Source organism: Cottoperca gobio, chromosome 4 (assembly GCF_900634415.1).
Source record: "Cottoperca gobio chromosome 4, fCotGob3.1, whole genome shotgun sequence".
In the NCBI taxonomy this organism is placed as follows: Eukaryota; Metazoa; Chordata; class Actinopteri; order Perciformes; family Bovichtidae; genus Cottoperca; species Cottoperca gobio.
In genome coordinates, this window is record NC_041358.1 from 18,579,325 (window position 1) to 18,604,956 (window position 25,632).

Here is a 25,632-nt window from a genome sequence, read left to right on the forward strand (position 1 = left end):
TGTGTTGAGGGAAATTACCTCCCAGAACCACTGGCATACTGCCAGTACAAAGACATTCATCTGTTTTGTACAGAGTCTGACTCACGGGCAAGACGGAGGGGAGGGAGGGGAAGAGTGAGAGAGAGCGAACAAGACGGGAGTGCGGGCTGAACACTGGCTGTGAACAAGAGGCATCGAGTGGGAATGGGAGAGAGGCAGAGGAGCCACAACATCTGAAAGTTTTAAACCTGTGATCGCGGTAGGTGATGCGAAGCAAGACTGGGGGTTCCTCCAACATGTGGAAGCAAAACAAATTCCACATCATGGACTGCTTCATACAGAGACAGATTTAGGTTTTACCGCTGAGGGGAGGGCATTCTCTGTCATGTTCTTATTCGGGGAGGATGGAAATATAAGGATGAGATAGGAGAGTTTAACAAATATATTTAAACTAAGAGGTGTGCAGAGATTGAAATGCATTGGGCGTTAAGCTGCACTGTTCTCCCAGGATGAAATATAGCATTAGTGTTTATGAAAGTTAAGACGTAGCGGCTCTGAAAAATACCCATGGAGTTGAAACGTCAACGAGGAACTTAAATGCACAACAGATGTTACCTTCAGGAGCAGGTAAGAAACTTTAGCAAAATCCTGACAATGCATATTTACACCGTTACGTTTATATTGATAAAGTTTGATTCTGTGTAACCCTTTCACATACATTCGTTTGAACATCTTTGTAGACTTAATAAAGTACAGAGTGAGACAAGCTGTGTATCTTACATCTAAAGCCTTATGTCGGGGGTTATTTAAAAAATGTTTTTATATATTGAAAAACAATTGAGAATTGTAAATCTCACATTAAGGTACAAGTTTGATTAAAAACAATGATTGTGGTTTTTTTTAACAAAAAAAGTATATCTTTTCAAAAAGAACATTTTAAGTTAAGGTATATAAGGAATGTATTTGTATTGTATTTTCAAACCCGTTTCTACATTATGGTAACAACCTTCTTCATTTGTTACTATAAATGTCTCATTATTATACCATAATTTAGACAAAAAAAGCATTGCTATTCCTTTAACAGACCCGTTTGTTCTTTTAAGTGGCCGCAGTGGATTAAAAGAGTATCAACTGCCTGGGAAAGTGAGGACCCCCGCTGACATCTCACTGCGGAAGTACTAATCGTGTTGGGATTATAGCCAGCATTGGACTTCGTTGTGTGGACCAAGTTTTTTTTTTTTTTTATCCCCTCGAAGCAGTGGGTTCTCTTCTGATTTTGGGCTACTCCTTTTGTTTGTACATTTCACGAGGGATGGAGAATCCTGTGCACTGACCCCGAGCTGTCCAGCCCTACCCTGTGTCCTTGCCTGTAGGACGCAGTGACCATGCTGACCGAGTGTCCAACACCAGAAAGATCAGAGCCCCGATCCCCGCTAAGGCCTGCTGTAATCTCTGCAGCACCATGTCTCAAACAGTCGCTGCTCCACTCGAGGCTAACAGCTCACTGTCAGGAGAAGCGCCTGGGGTTCAGCTGAAATGGGCAGCCCTGCTTATTGTCATGGTCATCATCCCCACTATTGGAGGGAACATCCTGGTCATTCTCGCTGTGTCACTTGAAAGAAAGCTTCAGAATGCCACCAACTACTTTCTGATGTCGCTTGCTGTGGCTGATCTGTTGGTGGGACTCCTAGTGATGCCCATTGCTCTCGTCACTGTTCTCTACAGTAAGTTTAGCACGGGGCCTTGTGTGTTTGAAAACCTGTCTTATCTTTGAGACAAACCTGTGCAATACAAAAACAATAAATACTTGACACTACTGGGAGAAAAACGTCCTTGCTCAATGCCTAGATCAATTCCTTGATAACATTCTGATGAAATGTAAACCTAAATGATAAATGACATTAAAAGACCCAGCAAACCATTACAAACAAATGTTTAAGACAATAATATTTTAAAGTGAGTGTAAGAGTGTGTGTCTGCGGGGTGGTGGCATAAACAGTTTCAGACATTTTACAAAGTCCCCCCATTTCATTGGAATGTTATATTTAAGCTTTTTTTAGCCTTTCTAATATACAAAAGTAAAACAGGCCAGCATATTTCTCTGGTAGCAAAGAGGATAAAAATAGTTTGTAAGCAACACTAGATACGATCTTCACTAAACAAATTATTCTTGATTAAATACAACAAGAGATAGTGGACAATAAACATGCTACTTCCTCTGGCAGTGCTATGGTAGCAGTAGCACAGCTTGGACTGAGCAACTGGTCCAAGGGTTCATTTCCCACAGAAACAAAAACTGTTTTATTTTAATTCCAGTGACAGTGCTGTGTAAATAAAGCTGCATAGGAACTGATTTAGACTCTTTATGTTACAACGCAAGTGCAAAATACAGAGCTGGGATTGAGCCATTTTTCCCCATTAATTTAACTGGAGGATAATGAGCCAGATCATAATTATGGCTCTCATTGTGTGACGCAGGGCTATCTGTGGTCTTGCCTGTCTCAAAAATCCTGTTTTGCATGAGAACTGGATGTGTAGCACTGAAAGCCCTGCTCAAGTCAAAGTGGACACAGGTGCTGCTGTCATCTTATCCTAATTTACTATTGCATCTATACTTGTAACAAATCTATATTCTCTGTTACATACTCTCCACATTCAAATCCAAAGGGTTAATCTCACACGCTGATACAAAGTTATAATTTTTAGCTTGAGAATCAATGCAGTAAAAGGTGTGAAAGCATTCAAGCATGCACACGTGCATATCCCTGTGACTGACGAAGTGCAGCTTTATTCAAAATACACCAATTTCATTGTTGGAGGTTGGTCGAGTTGGATGTTAAAATGTGTTAATCAACACCGTAACATTTGGAAAGCGATTGTATTCTCTTACTTGCACTTTAGGATGCTGCCTTTAAAAAGAAAATGATTTAAGTTGCCGGTAGAGAAGACCCCGAGGCAACTTGCATTTTGTCAGTCGTATCCCTGCACTTTGTTTTAGCTGCGTCATTGTAAACAGGGCAATGCAGGAACAACAGCATGGCATGCTGTCACCTTCACAAACAGAGTCTCAAAAAGAATGACCTCACAACAAAACTAACCGTGATGGAAATAGAGAAGGGTTATAGAACAGGGGGCAGCACAACGAGGCAAGGTGTGACTCATGCCCGTTTGCTGCTCTAACAGTGAATGTCAATGAAGTCGACTAAACTACTTTTGAATCAGACACTAGTACAACCACCTCTACTGCTGTCCAGTGTGACTAACTCCTACTTCTAACAGCTTATACTTTATCTGACTGTGTGCAAAAATCTGATGTTTTCACATCACAGATTAACAAAAACAACTTGAATGTAAACCTCAAAAAGCAAGACAAGATTGAGACTGGATTATAGTTACACCTGTAAAGACTGTCAAGTCATGTTCTACATCTGCTGGGGAGATGGAGTAAAAGCATTACAGGGAACGCCTTGAAAAATTAGATCTGCTTGTTTAAAATGTGAGCTGTGTGATCAGACCCTGCTGTAAATTTAAAATATAGCACTGCGTGACAAAATTGAAAGATTTCCTTTCCTTTTTTAAAGACGGATGATTTGGTGTTGCTTTCAAAAGTGCTGCATCTGCAAGGCATCATCTCTCACACTACACTGCCGACTGAGTCAAAGTTTAAACTTCTACTAGCCACTTTAAATATACATTTTCTCTGCCTCTCCATTTTCTTCCCTTTATTCTTTTAAGGGCTGTGGGTCAGACAATTTTTTGTACTGTGCTATATTCTTATATGGCAATGAGTTCTGGTTGATTAAACACAGGCCACTTAGTTTTTTTGTATCATCTTGATCTTTTTAAATTTTCTAAAAATACCACTGCATACACAATGTTTTTAGCAAACAGACATATTTTTCTAGCATAAGAATATACAGAATGTTTTTCTTTGATAATTAACTTTTAAAAAGCTTGCCCCATCTATAAAATTGTACCCACCTTGTGCTAGGTGCCACAACATTACAAACAATGACTAATGAATTTAATAAATGTGCGGATGAGTTTTGTATTTCCTAAACAACAAATGTAAGAAAAACAAATCGCAATAAGATGAATTCCTACGCAAGGCACTAAAGACAGCCTTGTGTAACCAGAAACTGCTGGACATCCATTACCCTCCGTGAAACAATTTATGTAAGCTCGCATTTTAACAAGAACATTTTCAAAAGCAAACCATAAATATAAAAACAAAAATCAAGCAGCATTGCGGTTTTTCTTTTCTTACTGCTCCAACCCACAATGCAAACACAAATACCTAGTGCTGGCAAACTGCAGAAGGATCAGCAACATTTACTTATTCAAGTTTCCTAATTCAATTTAACACAATAAAAATATGTTCCATTGTACAGCTACTTGGATCTTGAAAGCTACTCTGTTTATTGAATTTGGCATGGGACTAAACACTTCACAAAACACGTAGAGGATCTACTTTGAGAAAGAGTGAAGTATTTGTCAATGAATAAGCCTTCCAGATGAAACCTAAATCAAAACTATGACTCAGTAATTCCAAGTGGTGCAAAAGAGGGCAAGGGTGGCACACAAAAGAAAATTATGTAAAATAATATTTCCAACAACATTTTTTTGCCATGTTAATGGGTTACAGGACAAATGCCAGAACAATTACTTGCCAATTTTATGGAACTGAAAATAAACACTACTGTTGAGCACAGTCTCCAGCACATCTACATAATGAGCTTTTAGCTCCATAAACAGTCAGTGAACCCTCCTTTTTTCCAGTAAAGTCATTCCTCACGGAGATAAACAAACGACTGCTACTTCTTATCCTTGCCATTGTGGTACACCTCCCATAACTGGTGGTGTGCAAGACCAATTTCATGTTGGATTGAAAATTGGTTAAACCACATGAGTACATTATAGGGAGTTACTAATTGTAAAATATACTGCAACAAGTGATGTACAAATAATACAAATTAAAAAAAACAATAACTGCAAGACAACAGCTTATTGTCTTACTGAACCAATTTCCTTCTCCTCTTCTCTTTAGACTCTGGCTGGCCTCTTCCGGAGCCCCTCTGCCCCATTTGGCTGTTCCTCGATGTGCTGTTTTCTACCGCATCCATTATGCACCTATGCGCAATTTCACTGGATCGCTACATTGCCATCAAGAAGCCAATCCAACACAGCCAATACAAATCCAGAGCCAAAGCGATGGTGAAGATTGCACTGGTGTGGCTCATATCCATTTGTAAGCATATCAATTCAGATTTCTTTAACTTTTACAACTTTTAAGAGTGTACGTTTCAGGAATCAAAAGCATTAATATGGCGGTTTGGTTCAGCTGCTTGCTAGTCCTTTTGATGGAAACCTCATACCGTGTTGTCACCGCTGCTGTTTTAAGAACCCATTTCTGCATTTCTCCTCCAAAAGGTCTTGTAGATGTGCTAATCATTTCAGCTTTACAGTAAGAACCTAAAAGTAGCTTCTGGCCATTATGTTTAACACTAAAAGGGCTAAAATGTGGCCAAATTCACTGAGGCATTACTGCTCAATGCTTGATGCCCAGTACTCTGACCACTAAAAGCAGTAGGTTTGGCTGATGGGTTTGATTTCAATTTGAGCTTTATTGCTTTATCCAAAGCCAGAAGATCAGATGGAACGAAGGGAGCAGCACTTAAACGGAGCACCAGTATATAGTCAGGGTAAAAACTCCTCTCCTGCTGTTAGCAGTATTAAGAGACATCACAGCAAGTGATGGATGATTAGTTTACTTGATTTTAAAACAAACATGCTTGATTATTCCCGACACTCACAGTCTAAAACTAAACATGCATCTTTAATTTCCACTACTATCATACACATGAAATGAAAAAAATAACCCCGGAATGTCTTTCCCTGAGATGAAAAAGAAACATTACTAGTGTAGTTGGTGTAAAAAACATAAAAAGCTAAACAAATGGATAATTGCCAATGTTTTTCCAATACTAACTGTTCTCGTCATTTTCCAGGTATCGCAATCCCAATTCCGATTAAGGGGCTTAAGAACAGCCATCTTCCCAACAACATCACCTTCAACAGTAACCACACATGCCTGCTGAAAACAGACACCTTCCGGGAGTTTATCATGTTTGGCTCCTTGGCGGCATTCTTCATCCCTCTGACCATCATGATGGTCATCTACCTTCTTACTGTCCGGGTGTTACGCAAAAAAGTGTATTTGCTCAGGTCAAGGGTGACTCAGCGCTTTAGCTACGTGGCAGTCTCCACAGTTTTTCAAAGAGAACAGTCTGTGACCCCACCTCAAGCTGATCAACTTAACATGCTGGACCTCCGACTTCCCAGGATGCAAGAAAAGACATATACAGGCACAACAAACTCTCCTACAGGAGATGAAATGTCCTTTCGGAGAATGTCAACAATGGGCAAGAAGTCAATGCAGTCTCTGAGCAATGAGCAGCGTGCGTCAAAAGTGCTTGGCATCGTCTTCCTCCTGTTCGTAGTCATGTGGTGCCCTTTCTTCATCACTAATATCACCTCGGTGTTATGCACCAGCTGTGATGTTCATGTAATCGCCCACCTGATGGAGATCTTTGTTTGGGTGGGTTATGTGTCATCAGGCATCAACCCGTTGGTCTACACCTTGTTCAACAAAACGTTCAGGCAAGCGTTCGCTCGTTACATCACCTGTAATTACGAGCCAGCAAGGCACCCAACGATATCGAATGCTGATCGGAACCTTACACGGATTTCATTCAGATCTTCCATGGCAGAAAACTCTAAACTCTTCATGAAGCGGGGAATGAAGAATGGCATTGGAGCAGTTAGCTACCAAAGTCCAATGAGGTGTCGGCAAGCACAGTCACTCAGTGGTGTTGTGTTAGACACAATGCTTCTGAATGAAAACGAAGGTGGTAAGCAGGAGGAGAAAGATAGCTGTGTATAGCGATAGCAGACAAATTCAATGGCATGAGCACTTAAAACGAATCAGATATATGGTGCCAACGTTTATCTCTTTAAGATAAAAGGCTAAAACCCCACAACAAATATTCATGATGAGTCAGCTCTCACTTTAAATTTGATTGACAAATCTTTCAACAGCAGTGCTTACTGTACACTGCACAACAACAAAATCTGACCTGTTGCTGTCAGATGATTTTTGTTTACATCAGTAATATATTTTTAACAAATGCTAATTAAGGCAATATTTTCAATTATGATCATTTCAGACACATTAAATCAATACGTAAAACTCCTGTTTTATATGTGAATATATATGGTGGTCAAAATACTTCTCACTTGGCCTTTTAGACAGGCCAAATTAATAATGTGAATTCTCAGACAGCAAGACAGTTCATAGCGTACCAGAAGACATTTTGCTTTTTCAAACGTAATAAAACCTTGAGATGACGTGTCACAGGTGAACAAAAAAAAAAGAAGAGGATGTCATCTATGAAAGGTCACAGGGTCGACAAAGTTCAGACCACCAGACAAAAATGGAAGGAATGAAGACACAATGATGACCTGGAAACTCTCTGTGAATGCAGTACACAATCTTTTCCTATGCTGATCCTTTCAACTTGGGCATCTGAATATGCTGTAAACCATCTCAGACCACATGCTTATATTTTGTTAAGACAAATAACTCTACTTTTCAAATCTTTTCTGCAACAGACAAAAAGTTTGCACTCTTGCTGGACCTTTGAGAAGCACTCTTGTATGTGTATTGCAGCGTGATGTTTTGACATGTTTGAAGGTTTCCAAATAAAAGACTGTAAATAATAAAGAACATTTTGTATTAAATAGAAACCTAAATGTGTTCAATAAAAAATGTTACATGTTGCTGAACTGAAAAAACAAATCAGTATCCTTTTACTGTTGATGTCTACACTCCTATGCTACTTGATCTAAATCAGCAAGTAAAAATGTATTTCTGATGAATCAGTATAACCAAAGCACAACAGGACAGCCAAATAAATAGTGTGTATATAAGACAGCCTTAAAAGATCAGCAAATATCAGAATATGAGCACGTGAAACTGGGAGAGTGTACTCTACGATCCCTTTATGCTCATGAACAGCAGTTTTGTAAGCATGAACCCCGCAGACATCCAAATACATAATAGTTTAAACAGCCAAAAGGAAACTTAGTTAACAAAATATAAACAGAGTTTGATCAATGTGGCAAGAAATATGAGCTTTGGTATGCAAGCTTAGAATGCGTCACCGTTTTATTATTGCCTAGACCGATCCTGTGTCCTTGTTAATGAACAGAAACTGTTGATTTTGTAATAATAGCAGAGACATAAGACAACTAAACTTATAACGGGCATTCTTGTGAGCTAGTGTACATGTTGGAGGAGTGCAGGGAAGAGTGGAGGGCGTTATCCCTGCTTGTGTCATCAAGAAGTTGTAGAATTGTTCTGGTTCAGAAGCTTTCTAAACAGTTAGGTTTTACACAAAGTGTATCTAGCGTCCATTTGATCACTCAGAAAATCACACATACCCTTTTTGGGCTTCAAATTAACACCCTGATATTTGTGCACTGGCGCTCTGTTTAACACTGCTCTAGTCTGCGATGGATAAATTCATGTCGGTTTAAGAGTGATTAATCTCTATAAATAGCCAGGAAAGAAAATGTGTGAGTGACAGGGACAAGTATGTCCAGCTTTCTCTGACACAGGAATACCTTCCATGAAGACATACAATTCCAGACAACAGTGCATCTAAATGTTCCCACCACACCATAGACAAAAACGTCAAACTACAGCTCGTCTGCAGTACCAAACTAAAGAGGAGGGTGACCCAGAGCAAGAATAAAAAAACTAAACAAATGCTCCATTTTTAAATAACACAAGGGGATTGCATTGGTCCATAAAAAAAGCAGTGCTGTGTCTACATTTTGCATAAGTGCACGCATTATCCCCATTTGTTTTAAAGATCGTGACGCTCCAAAGAGCATGTGATGGTGCACATAAGGAAACTAAACAGTGTTCAGAGCTCAAGTAATTCAGTCCGATCCTTACCTGAACAAGATGAAGCCAATGGACTCGACAGCAGCCCTTCTGACGTCATCATTCACGTCACTCACCTTAATTAACAGAAGCAAAACAAGTCAAACAACCAAAGCAGATACCGAGACTCAGCAAATCTTGCAATTAACTTTAATGATGTGGCTCCCTCATGTAGTGTGGGGAATATGCTGCACTATCACACCATCTAATAATTTTAGCTTGTATAAGGTGCCACCTACAGGACGGCAATTTGTTCACACTCCTGAAGTATGTTGCATTAGCACCAATGAATGGAATATAGATAAAACCACTGTAATGTCATAATCTTGTGTTTCTCCTTGTTAGAGTAAAGTTTTACAAAGTTAGCCCCCACACACAAATTCAGGCACAAACATGAAGACTGATGTGCTATGTTAAAGCTGAATCTATTGGTTAAAGCTCGGACTAAATATACTTCACTCCCAATAGAACTTAGTATGGATTTTTCTTTTTAAACAAACATAAATCACAGTATTAAAACTAAATTTGTTTAATGCTTCACTGCCAGAATGATAAACTTGTCTTCCCCTTAAGGGCCAAAACACTTACAGCGACATGTAGCAGGCGTCGGATTGCCTTGTTGTTCCCGGAGCCGCAGTAGGCCATGCCCACTGTGTACATACCAGAGCGCCGCAGAATGGGGTCCTATTATAGACAGTGAAGGAAAGCAAAGCTTTGAGACTTTGTGTCTTGATGCACAACTACAACAAACATAGACATGAAATACACACAACTCTGGGTTGTCGGAGGACATACAGGACTCAATACATTAAACATTTGAACTGCACGTTGCATCTGCAGGGTTCATGGAGAGCAAGGCCCTAGTTAAGATATGGAATCTTTTATTTTTCTTATTTTACACTCTCACAACTTCTTTGTCTCTCAGGATTAAAAGAAGATTGTGTCAAGACATATGCATTGTGTTACTGTGCATAAGCTGCACCAAAACCAAAGTACTGCAACCTTTATCGTTGTTGGAAAATAAAAACATGGCATGTTTTCTCACCTTGTCTCTGCAGAGGCTTTCAATGAGGGTGTCAGCCTCCTCCATGCGCCCGTACATGACCATGGCAATTCCGACAGCCAAACCACGCAAGATCTTCTCGTGCTGCGTCTCCTGAGCATAGCCTACCATGTCCTCGATGGCCTGGGCTGACTTGGAGCCCAGCATGACCAGACCCAGGGCCAAACCTGCAGCTTCACCTGAGGGGTTATATGATATTGTCAGCATGGCTTGTTTTGTTTTTATCAACATATGTTTAATAGTGTACAGTACAGAGTCATATTTAACAGTACTGCATATCAGATACATTAATATTCATACAATAGCAGACATCTTTTTGTTTCTATACATTTGTTTAGTCAAACGTCATTCCGTTTTCATTTTCAAGCATTTCATTAAGAATATGTTTTATTATTTCTGTGCAACCCAAATCAAAATGTTATCCAATCCATTAGATAACAAGCAGGAATTCAACATATTAAATGACAGATTGTTTGTCTTTTTGGTTAAAAGGTTGTGTTTAGTAAGCAGAGTGGTGAGCATCAAAAACAGTTTTGCCATATTGCAATCCAGAAATGCATTTAGTAAAAGGCCTACACACCAGTAACGGCGTCATCCTGGTATAGGTTGGACTTGAGGAGGTCGTAAACATCCTGTCTGGCTGTTCCCAATGCAGCCAAGCCAAGGCCAAGGGCGCCACCATGACGGACAATCTGTGAAACAGAAGCACACAGAACACGAGATGAAACATTAATTAATCAACTGACACAGTGACTTAAACTTGTCTACGAACTGCTAGCTGAGGCTTTTGATTCAAAAGCAATATACTTTTCATAGACATGAATGGTCTCATTAGATGACTTAGTTCAAAACAGATGAATCCCCTCTTTTAGCAATCATTTCGTGAGTCACATTCTAGTACATCATTGAAAAAAAAACAAAAAAAAACAGCAGTCAAAGTAAATGTCTAAAAACTCACATCATTGCTGGCGTTCTTGAGCTGACTGAGCAGGTAGTCAATGATGTCTCCGCCATGGTTGGCATGAATAAGTCCCAGAGCGTACAAGCCTCCTCCTTCCTGGTAGGCTGAGCCAGGGGAGGTGTCTTTGGGCAAGTAGGTGGCCATTAACTGGAGAGCCTCCTTCTCGTGACCCTGAGAAACACAACATGTTTCGTTCAAAGATAAATCGGGAATAAAACATGTTGATGGAGTTTCTTTTTATTATAAATCATAGGGGACATAAACCTACCTTGTGGATGACACCCAGACTTGCTGTGGCTGTGAACTTTGCCCAGTTGGTGGCTCTTGCAAGCCATTCCAAGTTTTCTCTACAAAAAGGTCAAACAAAAAAACTTTATTGAAAAGTAACTTGGATGGAAGTATGTTTCTCTACATCTTTGTGCAATCTATGAAATATACGTTTCCATTCGGCCAGCACAATTACCTGAGGAACTGGTCACTTGTGGTTCCCGTGTGCATGAAAGAGTTGGCTATTACTGTGGCTGTGTGGCACACTGAATTTCGGACTGCATCCTGGAGTGTCAGAAGAAAAAAGCATCTCAAGACAACGCTGCAGTTCATCTGACCACGCAAACAAAAGTGTATTAATTTGTGTTCTCCGAGCCATTCATCTTGTTGCTAGCGTACAATACCTTTGTGTTTTTGAGGATCATTAGATCTGTGTTGTTATTTCGAATTAGGAACTGCAAGTGAAGCTCAATGGCCATCTCCCCGCTTAGGATTTTGATCATCTTGGCGTTCTGGTCTTTGGGCTCATCTTTCTACAAAAACACAAAAGAAGCAATATGATGATCTGTCAACAAAATTAAAGTTGCTTTATTTTGACACAGAAAAATTAAGGGGACCTGATAAGAAGAAAAAAAGTGCTGCAGTACAATACAATCCAAAAGAGCGTACCGTTTCAACCGGCTTTCCAGCAGGGGAGCTGCCCGCCTTCTCATCTGTCTCCATTGCATCACTGGATCGCACAAAAAAACAACTTTTTGTCAAAGCTTGATCATTTCATCACAAGTAACTAACGCCACTCAAATAAGCCAATTTACAATTTCAGTTTGTCGCCCCAGGTGTCCCATACATTCACTGCTATTACCTGATGGGCCATAAGATGCAAATGTAAAATCAAGTTTATTCAAACTTGCACGTTAACCTCTTTACTTAGGTTATTTTCAGCAGGTATAAGTAATAGTATAAAAACTAATGCACGCCACAGAAAAAAGCTTGTAGGGCTCCTAAATATTCTGACTCTGAACTTGTGTACTGAACCCTCCTCCGCCTTGTAAGTTAAATGTTCTATATAGTGCAAAAGAAATAATTGTTAAAATAATTACACCCTAGGATTTAAAGACTTCAAATCTTTTTTGCCATGCTTGGAAAATATTGAGCTTTTGGTTATTTTCCTAATTCCTCAAAGAAAGTCTAAACAGATTTTCTAAAGCTTAAATCAGAACCATTAGCAGTGAAAAATCCCTTTGTGAACATGAGCCAAGACACATTCAGTCTAGGTATTAGTGCGTCCTTATTTTTCTTCTCTCGCACACCTGTCTTTGTCTGGGGTGGGCACAGTGCCTGTATTTGTAGAGCCAGGGACGGCAGGGATAGGTGTTCCCACAGTGCGCAAGTTCTGGATGACGGAGGAGAGGAACTGCTGGCTGGCACTCTCATACAGGTCAAAGCAGATCTGATAGGCCATCAGCAGGTTGTCCTCCTTCACTAGCTTCTCCAAGATGTCACTAACTGCCTGCGGGTCATCCAGGAATATCAGGCACTAGAGAGTTGAGAAGAAAAAAATTATAAGAGGCAGATTTTTAGGTTTTGACAGTTTTCGGGAAAATCTAATTCCACGAAAAGTAGTGAAATGCATATGATTGGTATAAAGCATCGCTTCCAACTGCTTAATAGTACATGAAGCACATCAGTAGCTGTCTGCATGACTCAGAGCTAATACTGGTACGCTTGAGCAAACACACGAGATGTCATCTTGAGTATAAAACTGATGAACTCATGCTAAACTAACCAAACTACACCCAGTTGCCAATTTAGGTAAATTATTAAGAATTATTGCTGGAGGGGTTTATTAGACTGCATTACTTTTAGCTAAGTGAAATTAATAAACTGGCAACTGAGTATACATTATAGCAGAATCAGCAGAATAAATATCAAACACTGCAAGCTATTGAAGTAGTAAATAAGTTAAAGTAAGTGTAAAAGAACACGTTAAAATGACCAGACAACACATTAGGGCTGAATTACTGGTTCAATTAAATAATAATAAAACTATTGATAATTGCAAATTGCAAATTCTAAAAACACAAGGAAACTGTCCCCTAAAAGTATCCTCACAAATCAGTTTGTGATGAAGACAATGTAAACTCAGTTAATCAAAAAGCTTATGCTATATAGTGACTGCACATATTTATTATATTTACACTGAGGGGATGCATAAAGTGTTTTGAGGATCTGATTGTTACCTGACAGACATTGATGAAATCAGGCTTCTCCAAGTTCATGTAGAGCTTGACCAGAACCCTCAGCACCTCGTTGCGGAACTTCTTGTTCTGCATCAGGGACATGCACACCTTCAGGCTGTAGGCAAGGAGGCCACTCACATCAGTCTGTACGAGAGGAGAAAGACCAAAGTAACAATTATTAACTTGTTTTTTTCTTCCTGGTCATTAAACATGTACAATCAACAGCAGTAATCAAAATCTGAAGTAGAAATGTATTAGAATTATGCCTGTACAAGTAATGTACTGTGAAATGAGTCAATGTCACCAAGACAAGCATTAACTGTATATAAATAAAGGGATTCTCGTAATCTCTGTCAACATTTTGCGGCATTATCATGCAAAGTATGCTTGTACAAGACTTAGCGCTATTCTGGTTAGTATTAAAGCTCGCAGTGGATATTTTAATCTCAAATCAGCTTTGAAAGACAATAACTGACCGATTCCAAGATGGTCTTCTCAAACATGTCAAGCCGCCTGGTCTCCAGGGCGATGCCAATGGCCTGCTTGTACTTGTGATCGTCTAGGCAACGCAGGAACATCTTGTTGACAATACCCTCAAGGCGGGGGTCGATGCTTTTTTTCTCCTCCTCCTCTGGCAGCTCAGCATTCTCCACCCGCAGCTTGGTGTAGTGGTCGATACATTTGGCTATGAGAAAACACACAAAAAGAGGGGGACCCATTTTACTCCCGAATTCAATGGCGTAGTTTAAGTCAGAATCATATTCCATATGTAATGTATTGGCTTTTACCACCGGAAAGCCCTGGTTGGTTTGTAAGCTGAAGGTAATACATTTGTTTTTTCCTTTCAAGTTATTTACTTTGCACTTTCAAGAGTACGGGGTTCAAAGCAGACATGTCAAAAGATCACTAAAGAGGCAGGTGTGTCAGGTAAATGTCGTCAAGTGCTTTTGTTTGATCACTCACCAATGATGGTCTCCACATATTCTGACTCATCTGTAACATTGAAGAGATCTCCAGCACCGAGAGCATAGTTCAGAGATTCCTCAAAGGCTCCGAGGTGGTAGAAAACCTTAGAGGCCACCAGGGCAGCAAATGCTCTGCTCCGAAACGTCTCATCCTCATACAGGACCTCGCTGTGAGTAGACAACAGATGGTTAAATAGACCACAAGACTGAAAGATTTGACCTCAAAGATATATATTTGTGTAACTTATGAATGTAAATTCACACATCTAAATGATCTTTCTCTGTCGTCAGAGCAGTTTCTAAAGAGCAAACTCTGAAATTAGGAAGGCTGTAGATATCTGCTTGAATAACCCTCTACTCAATTATACACGCTGGAAGAATATTCAGTACACTACCTGTGATTGAGGCACACTGAACTGCTACATTTTGTCTGCATAGAGTGTGTCATTACTTTGAGTTAATGTTAATCTTTCTCCCTACTGCAGACCTAGAAAGAATAAAACTAAGCTGAAGTTTATGGCTGCCTAACATAACATTCTTATGTCAGTTATAGTGTAAATGCTCATCACTACATTACTTACATTTTATCTACAGATCCGGAAATCTCAGCCCAGAAGTCATTCACAATGGCATTAAGCTTCTGCAGCGCAAACTCCTGCAAGTGAAAAACAGATGTTGAAGACACATAATTTACATTCTATTTCTATGTTAACTTTTTAAATCACCCTGCAATTTTGTCATTATACGAGTCAGCTTAGTTTAAATACCTACTATAGTTTGGGCCCATGAAGGAAACCATGTTTAGGGTAGCGGTGTGTATGTATTCATACAAGAATTCCCCAAAACCAATTTTAAAAACCTTTTTTTTCCTAGATATTTCTACTGATGGACAGCAAGTTTACACAACAAGTCAAAGTAGCTCAAAGTATTTTTGAAATTGGGAAGTTTCTAAGAAATAAAAAGTCACTGAGAATTGAGAAATACTAAATAAAAACATTTGGTAAAAATTTGTGCAAGTTTAGCATGAATAAATATTTATTATTTGACTGCTGAGCTGACATGCTGTCTCTATCAAACACATTTCATTGTACCGTTGACCGTGTGTTAACCTACATTTGACAAATAAAACTTGAACTTGTTACCTGTTGTCTTACCTTCGCCTTTGTGTGTTTACATTATTGCTAGAGTTAATATAACCTTTTCAAATATAAAAACTCCAAAATCTTATACACACTGCTTTCATGCCATAATTTGATCAGAATTGTGAACCCAAGAATCAAAATCAAATCAAATTGTGAGATACCAAAAGATTCACATTCCTAGTTCAAGGTGCAGTCAGTATCAAGCTTCAACTTCAAATGGTATTATTACTAAAGTTTTATACTGCAGAAATGTAAAAAGGGTAGCACTTCACAAAACAGACTACAAACATGATTATGAATACCTTTTTCCGTACAGAGAGAACATCATACCACACTTCAAACACCTCTTCAATCTGACATACAGTACATTATAAAATGGGTTTGAGAGCTTGAGTGCATTATTACTGGCTTATTGTGAAAACTATCATGGGGAGCTAGTGTCCTTAAGTGTGGGTACTCTCACAACATTGTAAAAAAAACCCACTCGCATGTAATCTGTCTTGAAGACCTTTGAGTTGACATGACATGACATGACATCATCCCTGTATGAGAGTTTGCCATATTCAGACACTCTCCAACCAGTTCTTACCTTGAGCTGTGGCTCCTCCTCATCAAGGAGTGAAATAATTCCAGCTATAAAAAAAGAGAAACAAAATTGATTGAGTAATTGCTGGATTATTACACTTTAATATACCTATAAATGTTTTTACAAACAAGCCACTGAAGCTATATATTTTTTATGAAGTCTAGGGAATTACAAAAGTTAACATATTACGCCGAACTGAGGGTTTAGTACTTTGTCTTACATGTTCAGATACAGTATTTGCCGATAATCATGTGTTAACAGACATAAGATGTCAGGTGCACTTGATAACGAGTTTCCACATTAAAAATAAAAAAAACTTATTGAGAGGTATCATTAAAATACTTTGACTAGCCTATATTTAAATGTTACACCATCAAATTATATATCCAAAACATAATAACAAATGTGGACGCTAAAAACATATTGTAGCAGAAAGTGCACGCTAGAAGTTGACATCTGAAGCTGTTTTTGCACAACTACACTGACAGTGGGGGTGTAAAAGGGAAATAAAGAATATAGAGGGTGTAATTAAGTGTTTCTATGGAATTATTTCTTGGATGAAAAAACCATTCTTGTACATATAATCATGAAATTCAATGCTGAAGAATAGATCCCAGTGTAGTGATGACTTGACTGTTAGCATTGACATTACATTGACTGATTACTAATTCCTATATTTAAAACAGCTTTAAAATGATTACAATCGTCACCTAGTCATACCAACGACACATTACAAAGGTTTATTCCTTGCTGAAAAAACATTTTGGTGGATTTATTAGCGATCACCGGTTAACGGCTGAGTGACAAATGCTACATTAGCCGTGTGACTCAGCTAAATCAATGGCAGCTAGCTAAAGTTGCTGCTAGCAAAATAAAAACATTTTCTACGACTTACCGGCGGATGTTATCATGATTGGCTCTTAATTCCCTCCTCAGCCCCACAATCCTGTATCGACGGTGGAATTCCGTGCGATATTTCGGGGAGATAAAGAAAAGAAAAGATTTGTAGTATCTGAAAATGCACTATAGTGAGAACAAACGCAGACGCTGCTACCTTCTTTTTGTCTAAGGTCTAATGCTGCCGCAAGTCCCCTTCCAGAGGACCTCCGTGTTGGCTGGCCTCTTTTACGCCTGATTAAAAATTACTCTTACATATATTATAATCCATTATCCTCGTAGGCTGTATCCATTCGTAATACCCTATGGTAGTGATATAATACTGTCTTACAAGCTTCCATCTCATTTAAAAGCAATTATGGAAATATAGTAATTTAAAGTATCCAATTTATGGCCTGGCTTTTCTAAAGGTGGTCTATCGTGAATCAGTTATTTTGCCTTTCCTTTGGTTATGGTCAATATCGTCATACTTATGGATAAATATCACATTCATTAATTCAAATAGAAAATCAGAAACCCTCAATAACTTGGTTTGAAAATTAAATAAATATTTATATCTACTACCAATATTAGCTGACACACACCTTCTAATACAAAAATAATTGTCATGATATGTCACAATATCTGGAGTTTTGCACAAGAAGAAATGTTTTTTAAATGTATACTAATTCTTTGTGTCTTTGTCATTGGCTCTGCTCTGGGGCAAGTGTAATTGCCTTAAGTATTTAATTATACATATATATATATATATATATATATATATTTATATATATATATCAAACCCCTTCACTTTTTCCACATTTTATTATGTTACAGCCTAATTATATATATAAAAATAAATAATATATATATAAAGAAATATGTAAAGAAATAATATATATATATATATATATAATTTATTTATTTATATATAATTTATTTATTTATATATATATTATTTATTTATATATTATTTATTTATTTATAGATATATATATTATTTATTTATTTATCTGTATTATTTATTGTCAATATTGACTTGCTGTTTAAAAAAAAAAACTTTTATTTTGTTTACATTTGATAAGATATGAAAAATTGGTTATCACTTACCCAGACGCCTTCAAAACAGCTGTTGTCAAACCCTTGCTAAAGAAACCTAACCTAGACAGTAATACGCTGACCAACTATAGGCCAATATCTAACCTTCCATTCATCAGCAAAATACTAGAAAAAATAGGGTTAGGAGTTCACTTTGGAGTTCCACAAGGGAGCTGCCTCGGTCCAATACTGTTCTCCCTCTACATCAGGGGTGTCCAAACTTTTTTCACTGAGGGCCACATACAGAAAAATATACGAAGGGCTGGGCCACTCATACTTTGAGGTATATTGCCTAAAAAAAAATCAAGGGGGGGGGGGGGGGGGGTGAAATGAGGGGAAATGGGGATGGATATATCTCAAGCTTGTTAAACAAATAAGTTATTGGGCTTGTTAACACATCAACTAACGTTAGTTAGAAAATGTTATGAACTTTAATTGACTGAATTTATTGAAAAATGTAGCTTATTAACATGAATACTGTGTAATATATGTTTTAACTCGCCTATAATGGGAACAGGGTTGCACTCAGTGGGAGCAGTGATGCTGCACTTTGGACTGAAGGATGCTGCAGGTCAGAAGTAAGTTTGATGTTTGAGATACGAAGGACATCACAGAGATGCTGTCGGTCATTTTGGTTCTCAATCTGCTTTTGTTAACAGTTAACAGAAAATGTTTGCTCATATATTTGAGTGGGGAAGTGTGCAACATTGAAGTTGTGTAGTTGTGTCTCAAAGAGACGGAGCTTCACACAGAATGCTTTCATGTGCACAGTAGGCTCTTGTTCAGTGTTGAGATGACCAGTAAGATCAACTAACAATGTCAGGTCTGGCAAGCATGGAGGGTCACTCAGCTCATGAAGAGGTCGGTCCTTCTTTCAAAAACAGATCGATTTCTGATCTCAGGGAATAAAACCGCTGCAGCACGGAGCCGCGACTCAGCCAGCGCACATCAGAACTGTGGAGTACGTCCCTGTATTCAGCATCGACATCACACAGGAAAGCTTGAAATTCTCTGGGGTTAAGTCCTCGTGCTCGAATTATGTTGTGGCCTTTAGACTCCTAAGACCAAGCAGCTCTTCAGTAACGCAAAAGTTATCGTCAACTCCCCGCAAAGAAAATTAACAGCTGTGCGGTGTCTGTCGCATCTGTGCTCTCATCACATGCAATCAGTAAACATCTAAAGCACAAGCTTTATCTGACACTTGAAGTTTTAAGTTAGCTGACAAATCAAAACTGTGTTTCTGTGTTAGAACTAAGAAGTACAAAACATTCAAGCGCAAGTTTCTATCTGGGCCATATTCCATTAGACTTTTAGAATTTGCTGCGGGCCAATAAAAAATGGACCAAGGGCCGCAGTTGGCCCGCTTGCCGTAGTTTGGACACCCCTACTCTACATGCGACCACTTGGGGACATCATTAGAGAACACAATGTGTGCTTCCATAGCTACGCGGATGACACACAGCTGTACATCTCTGCTGAACCAAATGATACTACAGCTATTAACTCCATCACCACCTGTCTTTTAGCAATAAATAAATGGATGAGCCAGGGCTGGCCAAGAATGCCTTTCAGTCATACTGGGTCTTCAGGCTTGGTTTGGGGACCCTGAGGCTCAGTCTCACCCTCATGGAGAGCACTCGATGATCAGAGCCCACAGAGTTGAACGTGCTGTAAGGTTCATCGTTCAAGATGGAGTTTCTCCACCTTCGCCTTACTAGTATGTAGTCCAGTTGACGTTGCATACCGGTAGCCCGATCCTGGAAGGTCCATCTCTTGCCCATTCTTTTCTGGAACATGGTGTTCGCAGCTAGTAGCTCATGCTCCATAACTAGGGCGGCAAGATGTTCGCCATTGCTGTTAGTGAAGTTGTGGTACGTGAGAGGTGCGTCCTCCGGTCCGAGCCTTGCATTGCATCCCAGGATTGCAAGGAAGTTGTGAGCCGGGATATCACGGACCGCTGTTGCAAGGTCCTCATAGAACTTCTCCACCTCCTCAGCTTGTGCCACATTGGTGGGTGAGTACACGACTATGACAGTTGTGACTGGGTTGCCATCAAAGTCAGCACTAAGGATCCTGTTGGTGTGATAGTGTACCCTAAGGAGAGCCTTACGCGCCCGAGAACTCAGCAGTAACCCCACTCCACCAGTGGCAGCTTGTGCCTCGTTTCGCCACGCTGATGAGGTGATGAACCAGCATTTCTCCACTCTGTGACTAACTAAATTACTAAATGCTTTTATTTTGTAAAGACTATTTTAATTCTGCTATTTATCTCTTTACTTTAGCCTTTTAATGGTGATTTTCTTCATAAAAATTGTAATGCTGCTACTCTATGCCACTTTAAACTAATTTAAAGGATTTCATGCTGTACTGTTCATTTTTGCTATAACTGGTTTAACATTGAATGTGTAAAGGTAACTTCGAGTGTATGTAAAAAATACCTGAGATCTGAGAGAGACTGTTTTACCACGGAATAAATGGGTTTGCATGTCCTTTACACAATTAGTGGAAAAGTGAAAGATTAAAGAATATTATTGGAGAAAAACTGACTTTAACCGATAGATTTCATAAAACTTAACAAACTGGGGTTTGTTTATGAAACGGATAGCAAAGGGAGTAAACCAGTTGAAAGGCCACAGGGGCCCATTGTTGATCTCATGCTTTGAAAATATGGCTCTGATAGTTTAAAACATTTACAAGAATGGTGTGATGAATGTGGTTTCCCGGCAGGAGGGTCGTTAAGTACGGCACAGATAGGGAAACTATAGGGCATGATTTCCAATGTTATTTTATACTATTTTAATTCTGCTATTTTATACTATTTTAATTCTGCTATTTTTATAATGGTACTTCACACTCATGTATATCAACACTGTGATTATTGTACTGTAAATGCTCTATGTCTAATGTACTAATGTGCTATGTACTAATTTTTAGGTTTTTGCTGTGAAGCACTTTGGGCTTCAATTCTTGTATGAAAGGTGCTATACAAATAAAGCTTATTATTATTACTTACGGTGATATTCCGACTTATGACATTTCCCTTTTTTTATATGGATAATAAAGTCATCTATTTCTTATATGATAAATATGAACATATGATTTATGGGTAAATAAAAAGAGAGGTACATGGTACAAGGTCATGTCAGTAATATAAGTAAATATATGGCAGCAGTTTATTCTCAGTTGCTAACCTAATCTCCCAATATACTACTTTTAGTTTGAAAGAATAGACAATGAATGTCACAATGGCACAACATTAAATATGTTTATTTACACATATATTTGAATGTACAGACCAGTAGCCTACATAAATACTTAAAAAGTAAAAAGTGGTTTCATCTATTTTTATTGCAAATGTAGTGCAATTGCCAATAGAAATCATCTAAGGCACACAATTCTAATAAATGAACAAGGAAAAAATTAAAAGATTCACATTGCTTAACTATGGCTGGATTAACCTTCTATGTCGTCTAAGGGTGGAAAGGAAGAAGATGCTGCAGGCTCTACTAATGAAACAGGACTTCACTTTAGGCCCTTAATATGTCCGTTGATGTTGTGTTTTGGTGATGTATATTCCAGATGACACACAATAAACCTGGTCCTTTTAAGAGCAATGGAGTTCTGGGGCTAGTTGGTGTGGTGGCAATTCACAAATGAATCGCCTTCCGGCAAGCAATGACCTAATAAAGGAGTTAGAGCTTTGGTGTTATTTAATGAACGGTCAAAAGTGTTTTAACATAATTAAATCAGTTTCAGCTGAAAGGACAGATAACCTGCAACGTGTGCTACACGTATCTGACCATGAGTAACAAGAAACACAAGTCATTTATATAGTAGAGTTGCTTGGGGAGGATCAGTATGAGGATTGGAAAAAAGCTTTGGACAAAAGCGTCAGCTAAATGAACTGTAATATAATGTAATCAAGTAATATACATTTCTGTGTACCAGATGGGAACAAAAGTCACAGAGACATCACACATGTTAATTACACCTGTTAGCATCTATCTTCTAATTGCCTGACAATAGTCAAAGTGATGCCTTACTGTCTGTCAAACGCTAGCAGACACAGGGACATCAGACATGTGTATTACAACTGTGAGAAAATACAGGGTTAGTGACTGTAAGGCCAAACAACCCTATAAAGATAAAATTTAAGAAGACTATATGATAAATTTCCACGACAATTGGTAATCCAGCCCTGTACTTGATCATGTTAAAAGGAGTACTTTTGCTTTTGCCTAGCCATATTGCAGTTTCAACATGTTCTAACCGATAAATCTCTATCCAGGCCTTAAAGAATGGTGTTAAATTATGTAATATAGTTCATATGACTAAACCAAACGTCCACAGTAAATCCCTTTATGACTAACAATTGTACATCAGAGACAGTGTGTACACCAGCAAGATGGCAACAGATTTGACTATTTAGCAACATATTGCTTCAGGACAAGAATCATGTTGGCTCAGCAATGAGAATAGTGAACACTATGAAGAAAAATTGTAACATGTAGTAAGGCTTTGTCCCACCGTGACGCAAACTTGTTCTTCACAGTTAAGACCGTAGGATTGTCTGCTGTGATATGCCTGCAGCTGCAGGTGTGTCATGATATCAGCTGTCCCCTCCATCCACGTGAGGGCCAGCAGACAAGGACATTGTTTTCAGAGGGATGCCTTCCTCTTTACTTCCAGTGTCACCTAACAAAAAATCCCCAATGAAAACATTGTTACTTACTGTGAAATTAATATGATACAATTTGGCTGCAGGGAGACCAGGTGTGTCATGGCTAACTACCAGATTCCACATTTTCTTTCAACCTGCCTTATCTGCTTCTTTCAGTCAGTGATTTCCTAAATATTAACTTAAAAAAGAAAGAAAGTACATTACCACTTGAAGATGGCAGACAATGAAAATAAGGGCAAAACATTTCCGAGAAAAAAAAAAAAAAAGCAAGACAGTTTTACCAAAATTAAAAATATTTGGTGGCCACACCTCTTCTGGTATTCAGGCTAAACCGGTCTCTTCTGCTTCTTGTGACCATTTCTTTGTCTATGAGTTGGCTCTGTGATAGACTGGCAACCTTCAGCCATGCCTTTTGCCCATATAGTGCAATCTGGTTTGGGCTCTAGTCCCCTGTCAACCCTGAACAAGACTAAGTTGGTATTTGGAATAAATGAAGGAAAGAAAAGAGTTGAAAGAATCCTGTGGGAATGAAAATGCCTGTACATGTCAGTCAAACTGAACTTTGGGGACGATACGGCTACCTCTTTGCCTGCCGGTTGAAGAGTTGTTGGCCTGGTCTCCTCTATGAGCCCTGAGAAAACATTGGAATGGCCAGAAAAGCGGGTTCCCTCTATCCCTGGTATTATCTGAAAGGCAATAATGAGCGTTTAACAAATTGGCAGCTTATCTAAGGGCCTGATTGTTTCATGAATGCTCCTTTTGTTCCAGGGCCTTTACAGCCATGACTGGGAAGAAAAATGTGTGCAAAAAAATTTGTGGTCTTGTGAATGTAGTGGATTGACCTAAATAGGGAAGTGCTCTAACACAAATCACTACAGTGTTCCCTAAGGAATTTACATTGTTACAGTGCTCATTACTGAGTTAACTATGGTCTTATTATAAGTAAGCTAAAACGTATCTACCATATCACTATAATATCCATCATTACTTTAGTTACTTCTATGGTTCTTTAAATTAAATGAGTAATTTCCAAAATATATTACTACTTTCCTGTCTGTAATAATTATGTAGATGAGTTTGTGTGATACCTGTACAGTAGGCTTACCCTTTAATGCGTTTTATTTTAAGTGTTTTTAAATAGTACCAGTAATATTGTATGAATCATCAAATCTGCACGGTGCGCTGGCTAAACACAGCACGGTTCAAACTTCATGTTGACAAATCTGTTCTGCTGACGTGTGCTTGAGCAAAAAACCCATGTGTTTGGGAAAAAAAAACAGATTTACATTATACTATACACTTGTAAAAAGCAAAATATGTTTGCTGTGATTGATATGTGTAAAACAATTTAAACTATGTAAATGTATGTTATTACACCTGCTGTTTGAGATGAGTATATAACTTTGCAGGCGTTTTTCTTGATGCTGAGCATTTTGTCCTCTGTACTCGGGATGAAACAGCCGACCCATATCGTTTCTGGTGACTGTTTGTGAAACACAGAGCGGATCAGACACTCCAGGAGTTGCGCACACTGATGCGTCTCGGCGCTCTCCTCTCTGGTGCGTATTAATCCAATCAGAGCTGGTCTGGCGATTATGGCACGTTTCGTGCGTGCCTTTACGTCCTTCAACGTCTCTTTTAAGCACATTTCGTTGGAACGTTTGCTGAGAAATGTCTGTCTGAAGATGAATATGATGATAGGAGAGTCTATAGTTCGCTTTAGGCTGTAAATGTTTGCTCTCCTCCATGCTGTTTTCTGAGCGTTGCCATTGCACGTTGGCCGATTTTCTTTCTCCCCGTCCTCTCCCACCGGACAGGCTCTCATATCCAAATCCTTGGGCCTCGCTAATAGAGGTATTTCATTGCTTTTCGTCTCAGTCTTGCCGCAAATGGGGTTTGCACTTGCCGTTTCGCCGTGGCTGCCTGACGGAGAGGTTTGGAGCTGTCCGTTGTTGCTCGTCGGGCTGCTGTTGTGAAACATGTCACGGATGAACTCCTGCAGTAATCCAGGGTCATCCACGTCCACCTCTTTACTTATACAGGCATCACTCACCAAATGAATCCTCTCTTTACCTCCGACCAACGCTATAGTCTTCTGAAACTCCCTTTCCTCCACAGGCAGCGTGTCCTCCATGAAGGCTGCCATCCTTCCGCAACTACGTCTGCGCGGATTCCGTTTATTCTTTCTTTCAATGAGCAGTCAAGCCACTCACTGCCACCTCCCTGGAAAACGTCCTCACGGTCATCAAGAGCACCAGCAGGGAGAGTGTACGAAGACTCAGCGTCGTTCTCTATTGGCTGGTCAGTTTGGTGGGCGGGGCCAACTGTAATGACCGCATGCAACGTAGCCTTGTTTCACGATAATGAAGTTAAACACAACACAGTGAATTAAACAATACCAGAGTGTTCTTTAGTTGTTTTTATGCCTTTATAACTGTCTTTTTTTTTTACAATCAGAGTTCAGGAACTTTTTTTTAAATGTGCATATGACAATACATGCGTTTACATTACATTAATACATTACAGGTCATTTTACAGACACTATTATCCAGAGGGACTTCCAGTGAACTAACTACAGGGACAGTCCCCCTGGGAGAACTTGTGGTTAAGTTCCTTGCTCAGGGTCACAATGGTGGCAGCCCTGAACTCACAACCATCTGGTGTTGCTTTGGGTAGCTGTACCACTAGACCACTAGGCTGTCACCAACGCTTGACTTGATTTGATGATATAACAAGAATAACATGGGCTTCAAGAAGAAAGACT

General features: G+C 39.1%; 4 protein-coding genes across 4 annotated transcripts in view; 1 reads left to right on the forward strand and 3 right to left on the reverse strand.

The window, feature by feature from the left end:
* The window catches only part of psmd1 (proteasome 26S subunit, non-ATPase 1), a 39,547-nt gene extending 22,242 nt beyond the window's left edge, over positions 1-17,305 (reverse strand). Inside the window, exons 1-16 of the mRNA XM_029429419.1 lie at positions 17,109-17,305; positions 16,217-16,260; positions 15,067-15,140; positions 14,484-14,653; positions 13,997-14,205; positions 13,521-13,664; positions 12,591-12,817; positions 11,950-12,010; positions 11,685-11,813; positions 11,477-11,565; positions 11,282-11,360; positions 11,011-11,184; positions 10,633-10,744; positions 10,035-10,231; positions 9,578-9,673; positions 9,002-9,066 (exon numbers count right to left, since the gene is read on the reverse strand). Coding sequence (XP_029285279.1) covers positions 9,002-9,066; positions 9,578-9,673; positions 10,035-10,231; positions 10,633-10,744; positions 11,011-11,184; positions 11,282-11,360; positions 11,477-11,565; positions 11,685-11,813; positions 11,950-12,010; positions 12,591-12,817; positions 13,521-13,664; positions 13,997-14,205; positions 14,484-14,653; positions 15,067-15,140; positions 16,217-16,260; positions 17,109-17,124 — 1,886 coding nt within the window. The 5' untranslated portion in view covers positions 17,125-17,305. The remainder of the gene's footprint in view (positions 1-9,001; positions 9,067-9,577; positions 9,674-10,034; positions 10,232-10,632; positions 10,745-11,010; positions 11,185-11,281; positions 11,361-11,476; positions 11,566-11,684; positions 11,814-11,949; positions 12,011-12,590; positions 12,818-13,520; positions 13,665-13,996; positions 14,206-14,483; positions 14,654-15,066; positions 15,141-16,216; positions 16,261-17,108) is intronic.
* Positions 166-7,816, forward strand: htr2b (5-hydroxytryptamine (serotonin) receptor 2B, G protein-coupled). The gene is made up of 4 exons (XM_029429420.1): positions 166-606; positions 1,083-1,703; positions 5,027-5,227; positions 5,988-7,816. The coding sequence occupies exons 2-4, from the start codon at positions 1,442-1,444 to the stop codon at positions 6,920-6,922; spliced, it is 1,398 nt and encodes a 465-aa protein (XP_029285280.1). The 5' UTR covers positions 166-606; positions 1,083-1,441; the 3' UTR covers positions 6,923-7,816.
* Positions 17,306-19,755: 2,450 nt separating the features above from the next.
* Positions 19,756-20,562, reverse strand: LOC115006969 (craniofacial development protein 2-like). Its single transcript, XM_029429601.1, has 2 exons — positions 20,556-20,562; positions 19,756-20,402 (listed from the first exon to the last, which is right to left on the reverse strand). The coding sequence occupies exons 1-2, from the start codon at positions 20,560-20,562 to the stop codon at positions 19,756-19,758; spliced, it is 654 nt and encodes a 217-aa protein (XP_029285461.1).
* An 863-nt stretch (positions 20,563-21,425) lies between these two features.
* On the reverse strand, positions 21,426-25,117 carry LOC115007628 (uncharacterized). Its single transcript, XM_029430573.1, has 3 exons — positions 24,246-25,117; positions 23,450-23,554; positions 21,426-22,882 (listed from the first exon to the last, which is right to left on the reverse strand). Exons 1-3 carry the CDS (start codon positions 25,012-25,014, stop codon positions 22,797-22,799), a joined length of 960 nt encoding a protein of 319 aa, XP_029286433.1. The 5' UTR covers positions 25,015-25,117; the 3' UTR covers positions 21,426-22,796.
* Positions 25,118-25,632: the final 515 nt, after the last annotated feature.

Coding starts and splice junctions, on each gene's coding strand:
- htr2b (XM_029429420.1), top strand. CDS start 1,442: ATGTCTCAAACAGTCGCTGCTCCACTCGAGGCTAACAGCTCACTGTCA. Junction 1,704..5,026: donor TCTCGTCACTGTTCTCTACA/GTAAGTTTAGCA, acceptor TCTTCTCTTTAG/ACTCTGGCTGGCCTCTTCCG. Junction 5,228..5,987: donor GGTGTGGCTCATATCCATTT/GTAAGCATATCA, acceptor GTCATTTTCCAG/GTATCGCAATCCCAATTCCG.
- LOC115007628 (XM_029430573.1), bottom strand. CDS start 25,014: ATGGCAGCCTTCATGGAGGACACGCTGCCTGTGGAGGAAAGGGAGTTT. Junction 23,555..24,245: donor ATACTCATCTCAAACAGCAG/GTGTAATAACAT, acceptor ATTGCCTTTCAG/ATAATACCAGGGATAGAGGG. Junction 22,883..23,449: donor TTCAACCGGCAGGCAAAGAG/GTAGCCGTATCG, acceptor ATTTTTTGTTAG/GTGACACTGGAAGTAAAGAG.